Source organism: Trematomus bernacchii, unplaced genomic scaffold (assembly GCF_902827165.1).
Source record: "Trematomus bernacchii unplaced genomic scaffold, fTreBer1.1, whole genome shotgun sequence".
Lineage (NCBI taxonomy): Eukaryota > Metazoa > Chordata > Actinopteri > Perciformes > Nototheniidae > Trematomus > Trematomus bernacchii.
In genome coordinates, this window is record NW_022987698.1 from 13,503,606 (window position 1) to 13,528,115 (window position 24,510).

General features: G+C 40.9%; 2 protein-coding genes across 7 annotated transcripts in view; one reads left to right on the top strand and one right to left on the bottom strand.

Moving 5' to 3' along the window:
- Nucleotides 1-1,716: 1,716 nt before the first annotated feature.
- LOC117489392 lies at nt 1,717-12,310 on the bottom strand. Its single transcript, XM_034138622.1, has 6 exons — nt 11,968-12,310; nt 9,448-9,671; nt 8,929-9,031; nt 8,614-8,718; nt 7,543-8,057; nt 1,717-6,948 (listed from the first exon to the last, which is right to left on the bottom strand). Exons 1-6 carry the CDS (start codon nt 12,007-12,009, stop codon nt 5,484-5,486), a joined length of 2,454 nt encoding a protein of 817 aa, XP_033994513.1. The 5' UTR covers nt 12,010-12,310; the 3' UTR covers nt 1,717-5,483.
- A 4,976-nt stretch (nt 12,311-17,286) lies between these two features.
- atrip (ATR interacting protein) overlaps nt 17,287-24,510 on the top strand; it is a 31,274-nt gene continuing 24,050 nt past the window's right edge. For 2 of the 6 annotated variants that reach the window (XR_004556609.1, XM_034139049.1), the window contains exons 1-8: nt 17,287-17,561; nt 18,325-18,647; nt 19,470-19,552; nt 20,228-20,398; nt 20,483-20,595; nt 22,837-22,937; nt 23,031-23,129; nt 24,399-24,504. Coding sequence is in view for 5 of the 6 variants with exons in the window: in XM_034139049.1 (XP_033994940.1) it covers nt 18,326-18,647; nt 19,470-19,552; nt 20,228-20,398; nt 20,483-20,595; nt 22,837-22,937; nt 23,031-23,129; nt 24,399-24,504 (995 nt within the window). In the remaining variant the exon portion in view is untranslated. Of the gene's footprint in view, nt 17,589-18,324; nt 18,648-19,469; nt 19,553-20,227; nt 20,399-20,482; nt 20,596-22,836; nt 22,949-23,030; nt 23,130-24,398; nt 24,505-24,510 lie in introns of all 6 variants that reach the window. The other 4 variants (XM_034139050.1, XM_034139053.1, XM_034139054.1 and 1 more) reach the window with 4 other exon arrangements.

Sequence of the window (24,510 nt, forward strand, 5' to 3'; positions counted from 1 at the left end):
TGGCGTGCAGTGAGTATTAAACTTATCACAGCAAATTGTGCTATAAACAAACCTTTTACAAATAAGGCTAAATATTTGGATCTTGCTACAGATCAGTTTTGAGTAATTATCATCAAAACAAAGTTGTTGTGAAAATATTTCCATAAAAAGAACAAATCAAAATGATCAATAACAACAAAAAGATTACACAAATGTAACCATAGCGCTGTAATCTGCCAAAAAATGAAGTACAGTGTATTCAAATTATAATTGCAAATTCAATCAGATTTGGTTCATGCAACATGCATGACAAGATGTTCTCTTTCTTAAATTGAAAGATATAGTTGTTGTCATTTCCTCAGGACATGTCATCTTGCATAAAGAAAATGAACAAAACCAACCTTCTGTACAAACAGAAGAAGAAGTTCTTAGTATTTCCGAATTCAGAAGAATTCACTTCCAGTAACCTTTGACCAATAGGGTCATCTCAGTTTGTCTGGTAGTAACTCCAGTCTGTAGGGGTCTACCACGGCCTCCAGGGGGCGCTGTTGTATGGACTCTTCTCTTTGGTGATGCTGGTCTGGACTGTGGAGCTCGTCCCACATCTCCATATGAATGTGTGGGTCTGGGTTTTGACCAATCACAGTGCTGGTCAAAAGAAGCAGGAATGCTGAGCTGCCACCTGCTCAGTGGTCATATTAGAAGGGGACAATGGTGAGATTTCAGAGGAACAGATGGAGGGTCGGATCAATGCTTTTAATGCATCACACAAGTGCATTGAACCATAACCATTACATACAGTCAGAGTAAAAGACTCACCAGATTGTAGGGTAAAAATTACTGGATGGATTACCAGTAACTAAATAAAACATTGGCGGGAAATATGTCTGGAGTGTTTACTTATTGGAAGTTATGGAACTGCAACTGGATATGTGCGTTTATTGAAAGTGTTATGCCTTAACTTTTTCACCAGAAATGACCAAGAATTATAAATTATATTTAGTTGTGATAACACCTCCTTCCTTCTCAACCTCTGTCTCTTGAGGGCAGAGGTCTTGATCCTGTGTCCCTTGGGGGGGATCAGTGGGTCACTTTCCTCCTCATTCCCACACTCTTGTCTGTTCCCTGTGTCTCATTGTGTGAGGCCAGGTGTGTGGCAAAATAACCCCACTGTGTTTGTTGACCACTGCATTTAAAAATGGTTATAAATCAATTACAGTTGTACGTAATGAAAAGACAATTATAATACATTTCTGTTTATTATACAGGTTTGTGTTTAATCCTGGCGGGAAGGTTAAGCATTGTATGCAAATCCAAAAAAGGATACCGTAAGCTACTTCCCCTTTAGGATTTTTAACATTTTGCACCTCATGAATTTATCATGTGATTTTGTGAAGTTTAAATGCATTGATCATTAGTAACCTCTCTGTTTTTAACTTAAAGTTTGGTAATATTATTATTAATTTGTTTTACATACAGCATCTATTCGAACCTTTGCGACACATGATTTAAAAAACTTAAAACGTCAATGACTTATGTAATGGTTAATAAATAAATGACCAATGTGTGCTAATGTATGTTCAACTGATGTTGGTTCACACCATTAGACCTATTCACATACTGCTCATGAATAATTTGGCTTTTACTGTTCATATCTGAACATTAGGACCTACCTAATGTCAGAAATGTTTTATTAACCTATTAATCAAAACACAAAAACACAGTGTCATAGCTAATTAAAATCTCTTTATTACAATCACATGTACATCATCATATTCCAAAAAGCTTGCTGTTGTGAAAAGTACCCTTGCACAGACAGATGGAGGTGGTGTTGCAGGCTGGATGGAGGGATTGTCAGATGGAGTGAAACAAGTGTTGAGATCCCCAGCAGCAAGTGTCTCCGCTCCAGTGTGCTTTTAATTTCACATCACATGAGGACAGCAGCGCTATTTTCAGCTATTAGTGTCCTTGTGTAACGTAAGCAAAGAGAGTGAAGGCGGGGGCGGGTGAAAAGGAAAAATTCTTTCTTCGTCATCCATTATTCAGACTCTTTGAGTCACAGCCGGGAGAGAGAGGGGAAATGTGGAAACATCAGATTCCACGTCTTTTCTCTCCGAGTGTTTTAAACAAACAGTTTGACATTTCTGTAAATTATCTTGTTTTCTGCCTTCTTTAGCTTAGAGGATGGATATCAGTTTCCTCTCTGTGATTCCTGTCTATGGAAGGGCCAAGGACGTGCTGAGGTCAGCACAAAGACTGCTAACCTAGCTCAGTCTTTCAAGAACTCCACAGCTGTCTCATTTAAACAAACAATTTGCTTACTTAATCCTAACTCTACCATGAGGAAAGAATATTCTGTCACTACGCCCAGCTTCGCCTGGTTACAGATCTCTGAGATTAATGTCTTATCACATCTCTGATGTTCGGATATTCAAATATGTCTGGTTTTGTTTAGGTCTTTTTTACTAATGGTATTTATACTTAACTGGGAAAGTATCCATGGTTACCATTTCCTGCTAAACATCACCATGTGAATTGTGAGCATGTTACCATGCTGATGCTCAAAGCACTGCCAGCATTGTTTAGTTTTTAATACAAATATGCTCCACTGTTTTTCAATACATCTGGTAATACCACCATTTTTTATATTGATACACATGTTTAATTATTAAGATTAAACATATAACACTGGCTGCTGTGAGTTTTTTGCCACTAGTATTCCTGCTTACCAATGCTAAACATGTATGGACCATCCCTGTATACCGTATTCCTATCCCCTATTCACAGAGATGAGACTGATATCCATCTAAATCATCTGACTCTGGAAAAGACAGAGAGAAAGAAGATTAATCTCAAATGTTGTAGTGCTCCTTTAGGCATTACAGTGTCAGTGAGCCTACTTATAATTCATGGATGCCACATTTAACATTCAGAACAAACTGAACTACTTTCCATGAACGTTGACCATATTGTGAGTGTTAAATGTACTAATACTACAATGTTAATCTCTGTGCTGTATGTACAGCCTCCATAACACAGCTACTGTTTAACCCTACAGAGTCACATGATAAACCACTGGAGGTGTCTGGTGGCACCAGCATGTCCTATTACTAACTCAAACCTCATCTGCACCTTCTGACAAAATCAATATGTACATGTCATAATGACACAAAACAACAATAAAATTCAATTTAGCCATTTAAAGAGACAATAATATTCACATTTTGTGTTTACTCTTTGAAAATGGTAAATCAAAGTTTCTTCAGCTTTTTAATAAATTAAGTAGATTTTAAAAGTCATAAAACATTGGTTTTGAAACCACCACAAGAAAAATATTGAAATATGTCCAACACAATGACAATGAACATATTTTTTCCTTCATAAATCACTATGATAGTTTATAAAGAAACATCAACACACAGTCGTTCTATCTACAGTCGTTTCACTGGCCTTAGTCCCTGGTACAGAAAGGTAGGGAAAATGTTTCGTATAAAAAATGATGTGCAAAAAGTTGTTTTCTTAGGTCCCTCTCATGGAAAACGATGTAAACAAATAATGTAAATATGTACATAACCGTTGCTCTTGACATTTTGATTCTAGGATTACTGTGCACTTGCGGTGACTCGTCATGTTTGTGCATCTGTTTGATTTAAACGAGTTACTGCATTTGATGGACACCTGACAGGAAGTGCACACAACAACACTGTCATTGTAAAAGTAGCTTGAGGTATTATTGCACATTTTCCCGAACTGCAGACTGGAATCAGTAGATTTCAGATTTACTCACACTGTACCTGCCTCTACTGGAATGTCAACACTGACTTGAGTGCTGTCTGTCCTGACTGTACAGATGCTGCAGCAGCCTGGACAAACTAACGTATAGTTGACTTGCAGTTTATCTTCTTTCTTTGAAATTGTCTCCACACAGTCAACGCATCACTTCAGATTTCAGTAAGCATGCATAAGCTGTTACCTGGGTAGGTAGATCTGTAAACATCCTGCCAACAGTAAAGACACCAGCAGGAACAGGGAGCCTTGTGCCATGAACAGAGAATCTTATGCTGCATTCATGCCATGTCGGCTGAAAAGTAATAATGACTTTTGTTAGTACGACATCTTACATTACGGTGCTTTCATTGAGAAAATATTTTAGATATATCATTTCATCTTCCATCAAATTATTACAACTCAGTGGTTGGCGTTAATGTGTTTTCCAAGTACAACAGTAGCTGATTTCATACATAAAAGCTGTGGTCGAATTTTTTTGTGTGACACATTGTTCCCCATCCCTGATCCACATGGTTTCACTAGTGTTTCACAACCTAGTAAACCCGGTTGCGTTTTTCATTTCCGTTACAAAAGCTCACTGGACTGATATTTGAATTGTAAACAGAGTTTCTATAAAAACCATTCAGGATTTTAATATCAAATCTCAGTTGTCATTGTCTGCATTGCTACAGTTGATGTGTTCTGTGGCTCTGATGTAAAAGTAGTCGTGTGTGATCGATCATTAGTGCACAGCCAGGTACATCACGCAGGACAGTATTGCTCCCCGAAATCTCATGGTCTGTTTGAATATTTCATTTTGTTTTTCATTTTGTCAAAGATTCTGTGAAATAAATGTAGCATAAGATGTAGCATGAAACCCATGATGCAAACATACACGCGTATCTGACCTTGTTAGTTTTTTTTGTCTTTACAAGCGTCATGCACTGACACACACATTTTGTTCCGAGTGCTGTACAGTGATCACACACCCACACATAAAGCTATCAGTTGAGGTGATGTAGTGAGTCTCTCACACATATTCATTAAAGGAACAGTTCCACATTTCTGTAAGTCGTCTTGTTTACTGCCATCCCCACAGTTATATGAGAAGATGATTATCAGTTTCGTCTTTGAGCTTTAAGTACAGAGAAGAAGAGGACCCTGTTGGACAATATTTCAAAAATACTCCAAAAATTATAGAGGCAGCAAGCTGAATAGCACACAGTGGCACTATGCTGTTGGTACGTACTTTATGGACAGTCATGTTTTGGGGTGGCATACTTGTACATACAACCATAGAGGGGTGATGTGCGGGACCTTTTAAAACTATCTGAAGTGCATGGCCAAGTACATTTAGGGTGTGCCCTACTCCACTTTTGTTATTTAAAAAGGTGTATAACCTGGGCGCAAATTAAGGTGCAAAGAGGTTGTATTAAGTCTCTTGTGCGACTTTGTGCAGGGTGTAAGAGAATCATTTTGTTTGAATTAGACAGGATAGGAGTTCGTTTATTTCTACAATAGATTAAGCTAGGCTTGAATTTCCTCCCTGCCACCTGCCTCTTTGCTTAGCTAGGCCATTTCCTGGAACTATATGTGTACAGGTCACACAGAAGAAACTGATATCAATCTAACCATTGAGTTTGAAAAGACAGAACAAGAGGAATCACTAAAATGTCGTCATGTTAGCTTGACATCACACTCACACAGAGTTATATTTAGACGTGGTGCCCATGCAGTTAGACGGTGGTGACCGTCAGCAGGGAGCTGGTACACAGCCTGTCCTCATTGTTCAGCCTGGTCCCATGAGTCAACAGCTCCTCTACTGTCGTCCAGTCATCCAAAAGCTTCCTGTTCCTCAGACGACTGAGCTTCCTCTGACTCAGCTCCAGCACCGTGTTGCACCTCCCTTCTGCAAAAGCTCCGCCTCCTCTGTTGTCCAGCATAGAGCCTTCTCCAACAGAGACTCCTCCTCCTCCAGCGATGGTTCCTCCCCTGACAATGGTGTCTCGTAAAGTCGCTCCTCTGGCCTGCATCTGCTGCTGCTTCTGCTCACGGGCCAACAGAAAGTGTTCCCTTCTCTCCATGCGACTCCAGTAACGACCCATGAGCATGTCGGTATTGGTCTCCTCGTCTGTGCTCATTCCACTGCGTTCATCCGCTAGCTGAGACGCCCGGTCTCTTAAGAGCTGGTTCCTGGAGACCCTAGAGGTTGTATTGGGTTTGGCGATTGGATTAGGTTTCAGCTGAATACCAGAACAGGGATTAGGGCTTGTATTCTCATTTATGTGTCCTTTCTTTGCATCCCATCCAACTGCACAGCCAGCCCCTGTGTGGCCCTCCAGCGTGCTGTAGAGACCTCTTCCTCCCCCGCCACCCTGAGACTGACGGTTGGCAGGTTTCGGCCAGGTGTCGTTGACGTCACCAGCCTGAGGAGGGTTGACTAAACTCTGCAGGTGCTGCTGCTCTCTGGCTCGGCTCCTCACCAGCTCCTGCTGCCTCTCTCTGTTCATCTCTTCCTGAATCTGTGCCTCCCTTTCTCTCTCCCTTTCCCTCTCTCTCTCCCTCTCCAGCTCTTTTTCATGAATTTGCCTCTGTTGTTCCAGTTCCCTCTTCATCTCTCTGTCCCTTTCTGCCACCAGTTGCTCTGGCATCATGTTTCTTTCTTGCGAGTGCCACCAGTCATGGTGAGCGATCTGTGCATTAGCGTTGTTGTCGTAGCATCGCTCATGGGTGTTGGCACTCCTGATATGCCCTAAAGCATTGGGGTGTTGTTGTGGTGGGAGGGCCAGGGTTGCTGGGTGAGAAGCCATCACACCAGCTACTAGCTCACCTTCCTCTCCAAGGCCCGGTGGCAGGACGTTATGTTGGGGCACACCTCCACAGTGATGCAGGGTTTCTGCACAGTAGGAGGGGGAAGATGGGTGGCTGGCCCGGCGGCGGTACTCCTGCGGAGGAGGGCGATGGTGCAGAGTTCTACTTCTTCTCAGCATACCTACTGAACTGGAGCCCTCGTGGTGCTGCTGCTGTATGGGTACCAGTGGTCTCCGGTGGCTGGAGGGGGTGCTGCAGGTGGAGAGGACTGGGGCATTCATTCGTGAGACTGCTGCATGGGCGTGGGAGGGGTTGAACAGAGCTCCACTGCTGGAGCTGTGACGGTTCAGACAGGGCCGGTCAGCTTTGTGGAACTGGACCGAGGAAACCCTGAAAATTCAAAAAGTAAAGTCAAAAAGCAGCATAAGAACATGTTGTAGGAAATAGTTAAATCAGAAAGAGTTCAATCTAAAAATACATTATCTTCAGATATGTCTATTTCAGAAGTTATTAAATTCTGGACTAATTTGTTTGGTGTTCTTCGTAGATTACAAAGAATATTAGCTTCAAACATACCAGAAAACCTTTTTAATAATTGATTTAGGATGAAGTAAATTGTGCTACACATGGTCTAGTTTAGACTGCTTTTTAAACCAAGAGATTACATTTAAAACTAGGGGAATAACCGACTGTTACTTTGGTAAAAAAACAATAATTTATAATTGAAGCAAATGCAGAAAAAGTCAACAAATTCCTAAAGGGTTACTGACATCTTATTTTTAGCTCCTCACTGTTGTTACTAAACCACTGACTGAGCCATGATTTCTTCTGGTATTGCCAACAGGTTATGAGTGTTTCCATAGAAACCTGGTGTTACGTGGCTACATTTTTAGGCTTTGAATAAGGATTTAAATTCAGATGCTGTTTGTTAAGAAATTAAATGTTTCTTGTCACACGTAACTGTAATTTTTTAGGGGCTTCTACCTGACAAGTCCTCGTGGTGGCAGATCCATGATGGACCCAGTGCCGTCCTCCATCTCGACCTGCAGGCGCTGACACTGAGGCTGCACGGTCAGCGCCTCAGGGATGGCCTCCAGCAGCTCCCGGTGGCTCTTGGGGCAGCTGTCACGCCGCTCCCGCCTCTCGCAGGCTTCGCCCTGATGCTGCAGCCTGGCGTTGTACAGCCGCATGCGCTTCTCCAGCAGCCTCTGGAAGTGCCTGAACTCCCCGGTGCTCACGCTGTAGAAGCCCGAGTCACTGAGCTCCGAGGAAATAAAGGACTCAGAGGAGGGAGAGCCGCCACCTCCGAAGCCCCCACACCCCCCTGGGGCGAGGGGCCCATGTGAATGGCAGTCCTCCAGGCCTCCCTCCTCAGTCTCCAGCCCGGAGAGGTCCCCCTGGTGGATGGAGCCATCAGTCCAGCCCAGACCGCTGTCCAGCTCATGGTGGAGGGGCATGAAGCCCAGCGGCTTCTCCATCATGAAGTCCTCGTCATCAGTCTGTAACAACACACATCTTGAGTCCAATGGTAAGATTCCCACAGCAATACACTAAATAACAGCATGCTTACATATTTGATCAGGATATAGTCCCCCCCGTACCTTTTAAGTGACTACTAAATGCGTCTGCAGCAGTATGAAACTGTCAAATATTGAAGGTCAATAAGTGACTCATAATCTATTTACTTATTCTTTGATCTAATTTTGCAGGACCTAAATATTTTTATTATTTTATAATGTATTCAGGCACATTCATGTTTTTGACCAACTGGACAACATTTAACATACAGACATACTGTAGACACAGAGCTTATTGATTTTTTGCTTGACAAGTTTGGCTTATTGGGTCCAAGACTAGCCTAAGTCATCCGTGGATGCTGTTATTCTTTGTTTTTTATTTCAACAACCAAAACAAATGCAACCTCAATTCCTGTCATTTCTTTTATTTCTACTGATAATGTTAAAGGTATTATTTTAGTGTCTGTTCTGAAACTCCAGTATCTTAATCGGCAGTTATTAAAATGACAACATAAGCTATTAGATATAAAGCATATACCTGACTTTGGAAGCCGTTCGGTTCCTCTAAGTTTGCATTGCAACATCCCATCAGGCAGTTCTGTCCCTTTTGTCCACGACCAGTCAGTTCTGGGTCCTGAGGGATCTATGATAAGAAACAAAGTAAATGAGAAACAATACGAAGCTTGTGTATGTTTATCGGTTCTTCATTTATTATTGATTGCAGGAATTCTTTGTCAAATTTGGACTAAACTGTTGCTGAGGCCAAAGTGACAACCAATATTTGTGTGCAGATTAATACAGTTCAATTTTAACATTTATATTCAATGTGTGTATTTCTGGTTCTTAGTGTCACCTTGTGGCTGATGTCCATTGTGTCCCGTGGGGAACTGGACAGGTAGCTGTACCGTCCTGCATCACAGTGATCTTGTGGCAGAGCAAGATGGCTGTAATAAAGTCTGAGAATGGAGACAAAAACACAGAATTAAGACCAAATTATTCATTTAGAATCCTCTTACTTATTACAACTTAATATCCTAATATACTGCTTTTGTCCATCCGATTGATCTAAATAACTCTTACGTACTACCTGCATTGCTGATTAGTGCACAAATTCTTGTAACATTGTACTGGTCTGTTCACAGAGCTGATTCCTGGTTTGGCTGTGACCTGATTTACTTGTTGTAGTTGTCGTTTAAACGACACAAACTTAAATACTTTACTGACTTTTTAGAAGATGTTTCAATTTCTAGACATTCATTGAAAATTGTATTTGTTTTTAAGCGGTTTGAATTGGCAGCTAACCGTTCTCCACAGTAGTCAGATCACTAAGCTTTTTTTTTATCCTTATCACAACATCTTTCTGTTTGTGTACCTGTCCTGGTAGGAGGGACTGGAGGCATTGTGCCCCGCCCCCATCATTGGGAGTGGCAGGTTAAGGTGCTGCAGGTTGAGGGGTAGAGGCTCCCAGATTCCCCTGTCTGCCTCGGTGCCACACCCCCTCTGACCCTTGATCTGCATGGTGATTGGACGCTGAGTGGCCGCCAGAATCCGCAGAGCATCGCGCTGGCTCAGGTTTGCAAGACTCCGCCCACTCAACTGAGAAAAACAGACAGGGTAAAAGAAGAATGGCATGTTAGCAAACAAAGTTGACATGATCCTCTTATTGAAGCCATGTTTGATTTCACGTCAAGAGTTAAAGTGCACTGTTCACTATCCAGTTTGTAACAACAGTAGGTGGCTGTAATGCTAATAAGCTGTGGCTGTGATTGCTATTTTCTAGGCAAGTGTATGGGCGGGGCCTAGATACAGCAGCTCCACCCCCTGATTACTAATCTAACTCTTTAAATTAAGTCACAGCACAAGATGGCTTTGCCCAAATATGGAATGTTGGCTTCAGCTTTGTACAGTAAAGACACGTCATCCATCTATTTATACAGTCTGTCACAAAAATAGATAAGGGATTTTTAACTATTTATGAGTCTGAGGTGCCAGAAAGACTTTTTTAAGTATTTCATTAAATAAGTCATAAAACTACTAGCTTAAAGACGCTAAAAAGCACCTTAAATATTTAGAGTATGTTCTCTGTGAATTCAAAAATACCACAAACGTACCGCCATTAGACATTTCTCAAGAAAACCCGTATGGAGAAAAACAATTCTGAATCTTTAATGGTATAAATGTGTCTTCTCATGGCAACTCTGTTGATTAATTTGATTTGTTATTCATTTAAAGCTGAGGTAGGCTACTTTGGAGACACTTTGCAAGTATACTAGATTTGAAAAGTAAACAAACTTCCCTTGAAAGCCATCCACCCAAAATACATTAAAGGGCATTGCTCAAGTTGATCAATACAAGAATTGTCCAATCGATCCGTAACAGGCAATTTCCAAAATCATAAGCAGGACGTATGTATGTCAATATTAAAAGTAATTAAATCCTAGACCTCCATAAAAGTATGTTAACTCCATGCACAAACAGTGAGGCTCATTAAACTGGCATTCTCTCTAATGTTACATTAAGTATGATTGTATAGTCTAGGTATGAAAAAATGACCCTAGTTCTCACTTGTTTTATGACCACCTCAGTAAACATTCTCCTAATGAATTTGTGGTTAGTTTGTGTTAAATATGTTAGACGATAAAGCAGGGTATGCTCTAGGTTTGGCTACCTTGTGATAGACAGACTGCTTGTTTTACGGTTTGGGCCCTCGTCCAAACACGTTTTCGTCTTACAACCCCCAAACTTTCACAGTGTGCTTACAGTTCTTCATAGTTAATTTAAGAATATTGGTCACCTAGAAATGTCCTAATCAGGGTTTAGTTGTTCTTTGCTCCACCATCTTGATGACAGTAACCCTGATGATTTCCTGGTGATATTGCCAGGGTAATGTCAGTTTGTGGCTGAAAGCCAACATAATTTCGCCTTTGCAGCACCACTGTCTTTAGAACTTTCCCTGGCAAGTTCAACAACTTAAATCACAAGTAATGCTTTGGTCCAGTTATGCAATGTGAGAAAACAGCATCACTGATACCACGATCAAATTTGAGCTATAACTCTATTTTAACTGCACTTTCAGTCCTTTTTTATAAGTGTGATCACAATACGGGATGAAAACTCTGTCTTACTTGACTTAATGCAACTAGGTCACAAAGCACAGCTCTGCCTGCAGACAGATGGTGGATTTTTTGCTATATAACAGTGGAATTTCTGGCGATTTAAATCAAACATGACGAATATGAACATGGTGTCCATGTTTCCAGTAAAGGGTTAACACCTACGAGCTATCATCAGTCTCATCCTGTTTCACACACGCACTCACATGCACACACATACATACACACACACAAACTCACACACATGCAGCTCAGCAGCATTCGAATTAGACGCATGAACAGTATTGTTACATCCAGCACATCACATCCATGAGTCACCCTCCGCTACATTCAACCAGGCACACATGTACACTCACAAAAACACACACACAGATAACATGAGCTGAGAAGTACAAAATGGCACCTGTGTGTGGATACAGAGGACAGCAGCTAAACGACTGTGAGCCGTCAGCAGATGTAGATGACAAAAATAAACCACATTCTCGCACAGGAGAAGACAATTCTCCATATTAAAACGTACACAAATAGACATGAAATGTTAAGATTTCAAGATGCATAAATTAGGTTTCATAATACACACACACAAATGCAGAGTCCTTGAAAAATCATAATATTAAGCCATTTTGCATCTGCATTTACACGCGCATGCTTAAGCTCACGATCACACACGATCACACACACACACACACACACACACTACTGAACTGTTCTTACATAGCTTATCTTCATCTTCGAATGAGACGTCATTTATAACATTAAGGCAGGTCTTTGGTGCTCACCGTTTGGTCCCCCATCCACGGTCCAGAGAGCCAGCAGCCCATCGTCACGGCAACGGAGGACGGCTGCCTTGGCTCCTGCAAAAATCAACGATGCTGCTGCTTCCTCCAGCAGATCGTTTCCTCCTCCTCCTCTTCCTCCTCCTCCTCCTCCTCCTCACCCTCTCCTCAGTTTGCGCTTCACTATCACTCTCTCCTCAGCATCTGTCCTCACAATCCTCCCTTCTTCTTCTTCTCTTCCTAATTTCAGTCTCTTTCTTTTTTCTTCTATTTCTTAAGCGTCTCTATTCTCTCCCCTCCCCCCCTTCACAGCTCCAGGTTTTAGCATCCTGCACTCACCCACACATACACTCATGCATGCATTCAGCTTTGCAAACATAAAAATATGCGCAGGCTGACGTTCAGAGATGGTGAGGGAAACACACGCAGTCACAAGGTGAGGATGGTGCCTGATTGGTGGCCTGCTAAGGATCATCAGCCAATCAGAGGCAGTGGTCTCCCTCTGGATATCTTCCTCCCTGACTGAAACTCCTCATGAAGCTTCGACGTGTGCAGGAGGGGAGCCTGTGCTGCATCGATACACACAGTAACAGAGGAAACACACCATCCATCTTACAGCTATCCCCCAGGATCCTCCGGCAGATGCTGCGCAAGGGTCGCTGGGAGATGTAGTCCTTCATGTCTAACAGAGGTCTCCTCCTTCAGATTGTGTTCAGTATTATGGAGAACTTCAGTACACACAAAAAAGAGTGATCAGAACTGAACCCGAGGATAGTCCGTGATCTAAACGGACCTGTGGAGCCTTGATACTATATAAGGGTGCTTTCACACTGATATTATAGTATAGATCCATTGTTTTCAACACATGAAGTGGACCAAATAACTGTGTTTACATTTAAAACATGATTTTTTTTTTTTTAAATGGACTAGCAATGAGCCAAGAAATCTTTAGGCCAAAAATAATTACCAGGCAGCAAGGGCAGCCTGCTAAAATGATAACATTTCTCTGCAGCCGGGAGGTGTGTTCATGTGTTTAATGCCGGTAAAAAAAGAATATAATAACAGGTCAACAGTCGTCACAGTACTCTGTTAACTGATTGGCGTGATGGTATTTGCTGGCCGCGATTTGTAGCTGAATGCCGCAGGCCGCACTTCGCCACCACTCTTTTGGTTTTTGCATTAAGAAACTGTCAGATGGTATAAACCGTTACGTTCACGACTACAGGGATAAAGAAATTGATGCTTTGTAGGAATTATAGCAGGTGTTAATGACTGATTCAAAAGCACTTTCTGCTAATGAGTCTGCAACAACAATCACAATAAAACAGTGAAGCTCATTTGATCTATAATCTTTTTTCAGTTAAATGCACTTCTTATTGTGCAACTTGCCAGAATGTTTACACAGCCAACATATCAACTATTCTTGACGACGTGAAACACTAATGTACAATATTGATCATATGTCAACTGTAGGGTCATTCAATTTTCCTCAAGGTTGAAATGTATGTGACACATGTAAATATTTAAAACCTTTTTCCAGGGTTCTCATTTTAGATGAATCAACTGGAAACACAGAAAAAGTCAGATGGAGACTGAGTCTTCAAACTATTTATCATTTTAGCCAACAAAACCCATGATGGATGGCTACAAGTGAGGAGCGGCTTTTGTGTTTTGGTGTCTGCCCTATTTTGCTTTTCGGAGATTTCCTAGAATCCACTTTAAAGAGGCCCTATGGGATTTTCCCTTTCCTGTGGTGTGTTTATATAGGTTTTTGTGCATGTAAATTGTCTGCTAAGGCTAAAATCCCAAAGTACCCTCCAGAGGGAGTTTCTTTCCCACACAGTCCCCCCCTGCCTGAGGCGCCTCCATTGCAATCCCTTGTTTAAGAAGGCGCGGTCTCCCATGATTGCCATTTTTGTCCCATGGAACAGCAAGGAGATTGGAGCTGGCTGACCTGAGTGTGCGTAAAGTTTTTAGTTAGGTAAGTGGGGCCAGTCTGGTTGATGGCTTTGTAGACCATTATGAGTACTTTGTAGGTGATCTGGTAGGTTACAGGGAGCCAGTGCAGTGAGTGAGTGAAGGAAGTGAGAATCTGGCACTGTAGAACATATTGCAGAACAGTACTTCCGTAACATAACTACTTCACTATGTAACACTCGAAAACCCTATTGGCTAGCACTTTAACACATTGTACACGACAGGCTAAGGTGCAGGACATTCCTGAAAAAATCTCTGAGCGGTTGACCAATCACAACAGAGCCGACCAGCTAACCAATCAGAGCAGACTAGGCTGGTTTCAGACAGAGGGTGAAAAGAGGTGCTGCAGCACAGACAGTATGAGAAAAATAAAGACGTTTTTGAACATTAATGCATGGAAAAATGTCACAGCAGAGTAACAAAATACAAATATGAACCTGAAAATTAGCATAATATGTCCTCTTTAATCGGTTTTCTCAACACCGAAGAAGTCTAAATACCATCAATTTATCGTAAAGGTTGCACCATGAAGTTAAATTGCACGTCTTGTTCGGCCTTCTAATATCACTTTAATAACTATATAATCTTAATCCTCATCGCTAAAGCACAAAGAAAGAAAAACATTGTAATAAAAACATTAAAGACCATGATGTAGCCAATTGCATTGGTTGAGATCTGTCCACTTGGGTAAGATAGGGTCTCTCTCTCACTGTGTGTTACAGTCATAGCAACAGTAACGAAGGAGGGCGGGGCTTAGGAAATGGTCAATTGAGAGTACTCGGTTCACAAATAGGGAGTTTAAACTCTCCTCTTCAGCTTGCTGTGTTTGTACTTGGTGACTTCTAATGCAGAAAGGTTCATATCTGTCTGTGAGTATCACAGGGGACATCCTGCCCACCTCAGTGTGAACACAGCGCACACTCTGATTGGACAGCGGTCCGAGTCCTGCTACAGGGCCTCCTGAGAGGACACTGCAGCAGAGGACAGTCAGAATCATGAGAGTTTTACAGCCGCTCCAATGCTCTGCAGTAACACATGTACTGCATGTAGGCTTCATTTTCTCTGATTCACTCAGTGACCCTGCTTTGACTGTTTGGTCGTTATGGCAACCAACTTGCCTGCCAAATATGTTTGTGTTGCTCATTCAATGAATTATCTTATCTAAGACGTGCAGAGCCGACCTGCCACTGTGAGGGACAGTGGTGATACTGTGGTGCTGCAGATGTTCGTGATGTGTCTTACTGCTGCTGCTGATGATGATGGGTGCATCTGGATGCTTGTCGCTGAGCTCTGCCATTTCTGTTCTGAAGTACGGAGGCAGAGAGAGAGTGAGCATGTGTCAGTGTTACACACACACACACACACACACACACACACACACACACACACACACACACACACACACACTGTATAGAGCCTCCGCTGCGACACACAGACCTGTATGTGTCTAAAAATGGAAAGCAGTCTTGCTGTTGCTGAGAATCCACAAGACGCTTCTATATGAGAAGAGAACATACAGAGATTCATATTAACATCTATCTGCCATTGAAATGACACATGGATAAAAACAGATTACATGACAGATGATATAAGATGATAACTAATTAATTATCTTCTCTATCTTTTTATAAAAATAAAGGCATGGTCAATTTTACTGGAAATGATCCCCTCACTTCTTAACATTCAACGATTGCATGGGGCTCGTGGCTATGAAGTATGTTAAAATGATGCTATGGAGTACAAACACAAAATACGCTAAGAAAAGGGAGGATATAGGAGTTTTGGAGGTTGGAGGAGGTTGCCAGGCAACCAGCAGAGACCCCAAGAAGGTGCCGCACCTGGACAAAAAATAGTCACGGACATTAAACCCCTGTAAAACAATAACATGCTATTATTACAATGTGTTTTCTGTACGGATTAAACAACATATAACGTGATAATTAGTTCACTTTAAATATGCTTTCATTTTTTGTGAGTAAGCTTTGCTCTGTACATTGCCCATATTCCCTGAACCTCATACTTTTGCACATTCCTTGGTCAATATATCTGCCAAATAATGAACATCTCTTTTATTTTAAAAACTGAAATATTGTGAGGATTGCATATTTTATTTATATATTTATGAGCAATATTTTATTTGTATTTCTTGACTCAGTTTGAAAGGTATTTCCCCCTTTCCAGTCTTTTGTGATAAGATAAGATAACCTTCCACTTGTAGCCAATGGTTTATCATAAGATAAGAGAGTAATATAAGAAATATATATATATATATATTATATTTGTTTATAATTGTATTGCTTTTCATGTTGTTAATACAGAAAAATCAAACGTGTGTCAGTGAAGTATATCACATTTGGTACACGTTATCCCTTCTAATTCTAGTAGTATCTTTGTGTTGGGTTTTATATAAAAATCCACTTTTTCAGAATAAAGGCTGATATTCAGATTTTAAGAATATGTGTTTCTGTTAATATCCTATCTTCAGCAATGTCCTGCTAGTGTTTTAGAGAAGGCTATAGTCCTCTCTGTACGATTTCCTTTTTTGTTGATTAATGCTAATAGAACTTTAATAACATAACTGCCAGGCTGTTGTATATTTTCCTGCGTCAGAGTGCCTAAATATAGCACAAGGCTATGGTCCTTAAGGGATGCCCCATTGTTATTGGTTTGTCCTGATCAACCCCTGCAGAGGGAGTTTTAGATCCTACAAAAGATACCAAGTCTCTTTTGTTGAAGGGAGGTTACTAGCCTCAATTTGCAGATGTGTTTTCGGCACCTTAGCACTTTATGCATGTAGTATTTTCGGCATTATTTTACATTTTAAATTGGCTCAGATTAGTACCGTTTGTCCTTGTCATCTGTCTAGGTTGTTGTATTCAAGGTTGTCGTTTTTTTATTGTTAAATGTGTTTGTATACCTGGTGACAACTACATTTCCTTGGTTGGATGTTCTCATACACAAAAAAAGAGATGAATCTGCTCAGTACCAAAACCTGATAAAATCCTGAAATCACTCTACGGACAATGCTCTTGTATGCGTTACACAGTATCACAATCATTTCATTTGGGAATCCTGTTGAATCCCTTTCTTGCAGGGAAAAAAATATATTGAGTCTTTAAGTCATATTTTTTATTAAAACCGTAAAAATTCCACACCGAACTCTCCTCTCATCTAAACGACTTGGCTCGTTTCCTCTCTATTGCACGTTTAGTACGGTTTGTCTCCAACAGGGACCTGTACAGCAACCAGGTCAGCGCATGGTCGCCTGTGATTGGTCGGACTATCAGAGCCGCTCTCTGATTGGTCAGATTGTCAGCGGCACCGGAGCGGGCGGAACAACACACTTTTATCCCATCCTGACAACTTCATGTTGTTTAGCTGCTGGCTATCGTTTAACCAAGTTCACCTTTTAATTTGGTGCTGAGGCAACGTTTGAAGCAACACCTCCGACGTCCTTTTTATGAAGTGTTAACTGACATTTAAATAATAATGTAACGGAGGGAGCTGTGTTAGCTTGGCAGGTAAACTTTCTTTTGGAATCACAGCTAATGCTAGTCATTCAGCGTTCACTTTTTAGCTAACGGCTAACAGGAGCGACAGCAGCACCAACAGGAGACAAGGTAACAAGATAACCCAAAGGAAATAACGTAAGACACATACAAAAACACTTAACTTATTCATGGCATGTTAACAAGTCTAAGTTTAGTTAGAAAACCGCAGTCAGTTTGGTCTTTGCAAACCTGGACCATGTCGCTGCTGTAACACTTCAAACTAAAATATAAAAATGTAGTCATTCCCGTTGAGCACTAAACTCCTCATCAATGTTAAGATGGGTTTCCTTACTTCCACGTTTTAGCTTCTGGTTTAAGTTAACTTCAATTAAAACATGCAGAGGCTTGATACTTGCACATAATGGATAACCCATGTTGTCCACCCATTTGTGCAAGCAACTAAATGAATAACTTGAATTGCCTTTGGTTTAAGAGATCCCTGGGCTCTTAAACGTTTAACGTTTAACGATGCAAAACATTTCTGCAGCTCTGAAATAAATTGGGAGGGCCAGTCATAACATTTTTGGACAATAATGAATGTCACTTATTCTTAATCCTATCAATACAAGCAATTGTGTTCTTACCGTTGTGACACAATTAGACTTGAGTGACTTTGTAGATAATGTCCCAAAGTGTGTCAGATTCAAGCGGTTCTGGTTCCACTTTTGAGTTTAGGAGCTGCACTTTATATGAAGTTGCATCCCTCAGTGAATTCTAAGCTTGCTAGAACTGATTTCCTGCTCTGACACACTTGATAAATACGAGCCGTGATATTACACAGTTGTTTGCTGTTGATTACTTTCTCCTTCCCTTCCCTTGTCCTCCACCAAAGCATGAACTGTCCCCCCACCAAGCGCCTCCGAGGCCAGGATCGAGTGACAGCGATGGACTTTGATGACCCGTTTGGAGATGACGAAGACTTCACCCAGGACGACTTGAATGAGATTGACATCCTCGCCTCGCAGGCCATCACCTCGGCCCCGGCACCTGGACCTGGGTCTGAAGCAGGAACTAAACCGACGGAGCTGGCACGCGGGTCTGCAGGGCAGAGCAGAACTGTGGGCAGAGCCACAACCAATCAGAGCAGAGAGAACACATTTGGGTTCGGCAGCAGCAACAAAGGGAATTCTGGGATACAAAGCAGAGACCCTATCGGTGAGTTTAGAGCACAACTGATCACTGAAGGTTTTACTGCACCTTAATTTGTCCGTTAAATTCTTGCTGAATGTTTTTTGTTGCTAAAGAGAAGATTATTTATGTATTCCTCTGCTGGCATCAAATCCGCCAAGACAGTGATTTAAATCATTTGAAAACGCACCCAAATGTGTCTGTCTGGGTGTTGAGTATCAACGTGTGAATTTAATCTCCTAGATCCTGTTATATTTCTAATTTATTACACTAAGAAAAGAACATTGGTACCATTTGCTCCTGTGTATGTGATCCAATTTGGCTCTGAAACACATATATTTCAATACCTGCTGATAACCGTTTTGTTTCTTTTTGAAGGTATAATTGAGCAACTTACATCCCAAATGATGTAAAGATTGTAATATAATGATAGATTTGTTTTCGTAATACAGAAACACTTTTCTAGAATTTATTTTAAAAAGACAAAGAACAAAGGTCTGAACTTGGTTGGAGAAACCCTTTCCAAACAACATACTTGACCACAAACTCTGTTGCACCGTTGTTAAGGGATGTTTAGATGTGAAAAAGAGAACAGCTGTGGATTCGTACTTGAATAAAGGTGTAGACTTGAATATTTGAGGTAAAATAAATGATCCTTAAACAAAAATTAGTGAGTACAATGAATCTATAGTTGCAGGGAAAATAGCTTGCTCAAAAAAAAAAAAGGAATGACTGCATGGTCAGTTGATGTGTGCTGTCAGAGAAAACTTTTATGCTTTCAGCTGGGACCTTGTTCTCATTTCAGCATTATTTTGTGTTGACAAAGCGGTATTGTTTTTGTGCGTTCAGGGAACAGGCTGCAGCGGTTTGGCTCAGAGAGAGAAGAGTCCAGCAGTCTGCTGGAGGCTCAGCATGCAGAGCTAAAGAGGAAGGTGAGACACACTGATTTCTCAATTAATAAAACAAACATACAAATATATTTAATATTGCATTTACCCATGAGATTTAAACATATATACATTTTCAGTTATACATTTTCTGGGACCCTGATATTTTGTGTTAAGCAGGGTGTTTAAAACAAGATAAAACTGTTTACATTTTGATGTAAAACAGTTGCAATACAAAGTATAACGAGAGCAAAACTAATGTAAAATAAGAATAACTTGAAGTGGTTTTATATCACTAAGACCATAAACTTAAGACTGGTATTTTTTCTACACATTTATTCTAAATACAGGATTTTCACTTTTTAATATTGCTTTGCATGCTAATAAACCATTTTGATACAGACACTGCCACTTGTTAAGAGTTTCTTTTTAAACAAGACATACTTCATCTGAAAAACAAAAGCCCAGTCTATATAAGTATTTAGTCGATGGACATGAACATGAAAGCTTCTGAATATAATCAGATGTATGTGTTCAGCTTTTATTACTTGACAATGTTTGATTGTCGGTATTACAGACACATATCAGTCTGGACAATAAAAATGGTGCTGGTTGATGCCCACATATCAAATATCTTTGATATCAAATATAGAAATTTACTTGTAGCAGCTGAGAACAATCTCTGGTTAAACACGTCCTGTTGATTTTGTATGTTATTAGCTGAAGGAGGTGGAGGAGGAGATTATGTTGAAGAGCGGGGAGATCCGGGTCCTGCGGGACTCTCTGAGAGGGGCTCAGCAGGAGAAGGAGACCCAGAGGCAGAACCAGGTCCTGCTGGAGGCCCAGAAACAGAAAGAGCATGAGAACAGGGAGAAGGAGCTCAATAAGAAGGTAAGGAGCTGAAACACACTCACATGTAAATGACAGTGTACATATGCTCTCAGAATAACATGATAATGACATGTTCTCTTTCAGGTTCAGTCTTTGCAGTCAGAGCTGCAGTTCAAAGAAGCAGAGATGAACGAGATGAAGACCAAACTGCTCAGCTCAGACAAAAACAAGATGGCCTCTCCATTGCTTAGAAACAGGTCAGTCATCAACAATGTTACTACTGTATAAACTATGTCCAGGACAAGGGGCTTGGAGGTTTTGATTCATAGTTAACCCCACTGAAGATTATGGAGACATGCCACAATACTCACACAGCTGACTTAGTAACTATTAGCAACTAGCAACTATTTCTGTATGATAATACACAGAATCAGAAATACTTCATATGTCCCGCAACGGGCACATTTACATTATGACCAGCAAATAGTGCAGTAAAGTGAGGATAAAAATTGAAAATGATTAAGTACGCACACGTTATTAATAACACATCAAGTAAAGAAAAAAACCCTAGTATTGTTAGGTCAATATCTTCCACAGCTCCACCTTATATATCTTCCACCAGCCACCACTGGTCTGCAGGGAATTATTTTTGGGGGAACCTTTACATGAGACCTTGCATTTAAATGGCTTAATCTCCACAAAACAAAATGCCAGGTAAGAATGCATATTTTAACAATGTAATGCGACTTATACTGAAAACAGAATGGGGCCACTCGACGTATGGGTCAATGCCATGCTTGAAATTGAATCATTTGGACAGCAAATGTTCTAAACATGTCCCTAAACATATTTATTTACAACTATTTAATGGAGGAACCCGTAAACAAACCATATCTTAGTCCAACGATTATCACCGTGTAGGTTTTTAGCCTGTAGGTCATTGGTTTCATTTCATGTAGGGATACCCATATGGCCTAAGCAGAGAAGAATTGTGGCCAATACGAACAGCCTACACTCTGTGAGTCTGAGGCTGCGTTTCACTTCTCTTATTTTTCATTTCCTCGCTCCTCGGTCTCGGTCTCGGTCTCACCGGAAGTTGATTTGTCTGCGCCATCTTGAGTAGCGTCCCAATGGCCTTATTTTTGCCGGAGGAGCGAGGAGCGATAATGGAGGAGCGATAATGGAGGAGCGATAATGGAGGAACCACCAGACCATCCTCCGGTGAAATCCTCAGACACTCGCCCCGCCCCCTTACTGTGTATCGCTCACTGATTGGACGATGCAGCGCATGCACTGATCTGATGCTTCTTGACATGAGAGCAGTTTCCCAGCGGAGTGAAGAAAACACATGAAACTCACGGGACTCACTCCTCAGTGTATACTGTGTTTTGTTTCAATTAATGCATCATTCAGTTACAAATATGTGATATATCTGAACAACAAAGTGGACAAAAATCATTTTATTCATTTATTGGAAACATTTTCATGATCGCTTTTTTCGTTTTACATTTTCATTTATTGTCATTTCCATTCAGTCAGTCATTAAGTGCTATTTAACATGTTAATTTGCTACATATCCACACAAACAAAGTGTGCAGTCCAATGAATGTTAATCTAACTGGGTTTTGATAGATAACATATCTCTTTTTCTTCTCTGAATTATTTTATTTCTATTGTGCACTCTAATCAATATTAATCAAACTAATGTTCGTTTATACATTTTAAGAACGGCGTTTATCTTTTTTGAGAATGAGTTCTTATTTTATTTAATGTATTTGGGTCTACAACAGATGATACAAATGTTTGTGTCAGTAAATGTGTACTAACAGAGGCGGGGGTGTTTGTGAAAATAACGGGGACAGAGCTGGCTGCTGTCAGACGATCAGCTGTGCAGCGTCATCACAAACGGACGTCGCTTCACGTGACGCTCCTGAGGAAAGGACGTCCCATTGCTCTTAAAACTCATTTCCCTGCTTCTCGTGGTTTCCTTGCGTCTCTCCATGCTTCCCTGGTGGGAGGGACTAGTCGCAGGGAAACGACGCAAGTGAGGGACGCAAGGAATCCATTTAACCGAAGTGAAACGCAGCCAGTCTAACTAAACCTCAAATCTCTCCTCGGTCTTAAAGTGCTCACCCAGTTGCATCATGGGACAGGCGGCAGCACCTCCTAGGGCTGCTCATTTAATCGTATTTTAATCGCAATTACGATTATGGCTTGCAACGATTATGAAAACAACGTAATTGAAATAAAACGATTATTTTTTTATTATTATTGTTACTTTTTTTTTTTTTTTTTTTTAATTACATTTTTATTTATTGGTTTTTCAGTTGAATTATACTTAAAGTTCAGGGTAATCAACTGTTAAAAACATACTGTTCACATTTTTTTTCTCCAATAAATTGATGTTTTCAAAGTAAATGGATAATCGTTTTTAATAATCGTGATATCAATTATTGACCCAAATAATGGAGATTATGATTTTTGCCATAATCGAGCAGCCCTAGCACCTCCTCTCCAACAGCAAATGGATTCATCACCAAGGAGATGTTTGGAGCCCATGTTCCATCCAAAATGACACCAGTGAAGACACGAAGAGACGGTGGGTCACATGTAGGTGATGACGGTTGGTGTTAAAGCAGATGTGTTGAGGTAAACCAACATTTGATTATGGTGTGTGAATGTGTGTTTTCAGCAGGCAGAGGGTCATCCAGCAGCAGATCTGGTGACAGACAGGAAGTGTCTCGTCCAGACCCGTTCCTGTCCGTCAGACCTGCACACCTGCAGCACAGAGGTCAGTCTGCAGCGCTGCTTTATGAGAGTCATTGAAAATACCTTTTAGATTAACACAGGTTCCCCAACAGGTTTCTATTTGTTGAACCAGTCTACCTAAAACAGTGAAGTGATAATAGGCAGGGGTGCACATAACTGGTACGCATGCGCGGCAAACATCTGAAATGCGTAACGTCACTTCGTTTCACTAAGCGCCTTTGCGTCTGTTAACGTTGGTGTATAGTGTACAACAGAATTGTGCCAAAACTACGCCAACTGGCTGCGGAGGGAGACTCCCCTGTGCACATTCTGTGATCCGCGCACACACTGGAGAACTGCGCAAAATCAGCTGATCTTCACGTTCTGTAGTCAAGCTGCTGCAGTTTTATTTACAACAAGGTGGAGAAAAACACACAGCTGCAAACTTACTCGGGGTGTTAATGGAAGAGATCCAAGTACAAGTGCATTCAAAATGTTACTCAAGTAAAAGTATTATCATCAAAATATAGTTAAAGTACCAAAGGTAAAAGTAGTCATTGTGCAGATTGCTCCATTTCAGAATAATATATGATATGTTTTATAATGATTGATCATGAAAGTGTTCTCAAAGCTGTTACAGGTTCAGCTAGTTGTAATGACTTTGTATACTGCAGGGTAGCTTGTGAATTTACTCCAGGTGGAACTAAAGTCTGATTTAAGACTTGATTATATTTCACATCATTAATCCACATCTGTAAAGTAACTAAAGGTATTAAATACATGTAGTGGAGTAAAAGTACACTATTTACCTCTGAACTGTAGTGGAGTAGAAGGTACAAAATTGTACCTAAGTACAGTACTTGAATAAGTGTACTTTGTTACTTCCCACTTCTGAAATCAGATATGACTTCAAGTCATGTGAGAATTTCTTAGTATTTGATCCTTCAACTTGGCCTCAGGAAAAGGACTTCACAGTTTTGGCAACAAGTTTTGGAGAAAGCAAATTGGAGGCTTAAACAGAGACAGGGAGGTGCATCTGCCGCATCTTCGTCATCTACCATGCAAGAAGTAGAAATAGAGGACAGTGAGGAAGACTGCACTTATTAAAACCACGCTTCGTGTGGGGTGAGTACCAATCACTGTCTCCTGGTACTCATCTGAGTAACTCACTAAAAAAGTTATGTGCATCCCTGATAATAGGTCACGTTTTCCTAAGAGCTACTTTAAAGGGTCATTCCACTTTTTAAGACTGAAAGTCAATATTTAAAGCTTGTGTATATGTGTGTGTGTTTTATTGTGTGCTGTCCTCCAGGAGGTGTCCTGCTGGGGTTGTTGCTGCAGCAGCCTCTCTCTCCCAGCAGCCTCGGCCTGTCTCACCTGCTGTCTATGAGTCTGCCTGACATCCACCTGACATCCAGGTAAAC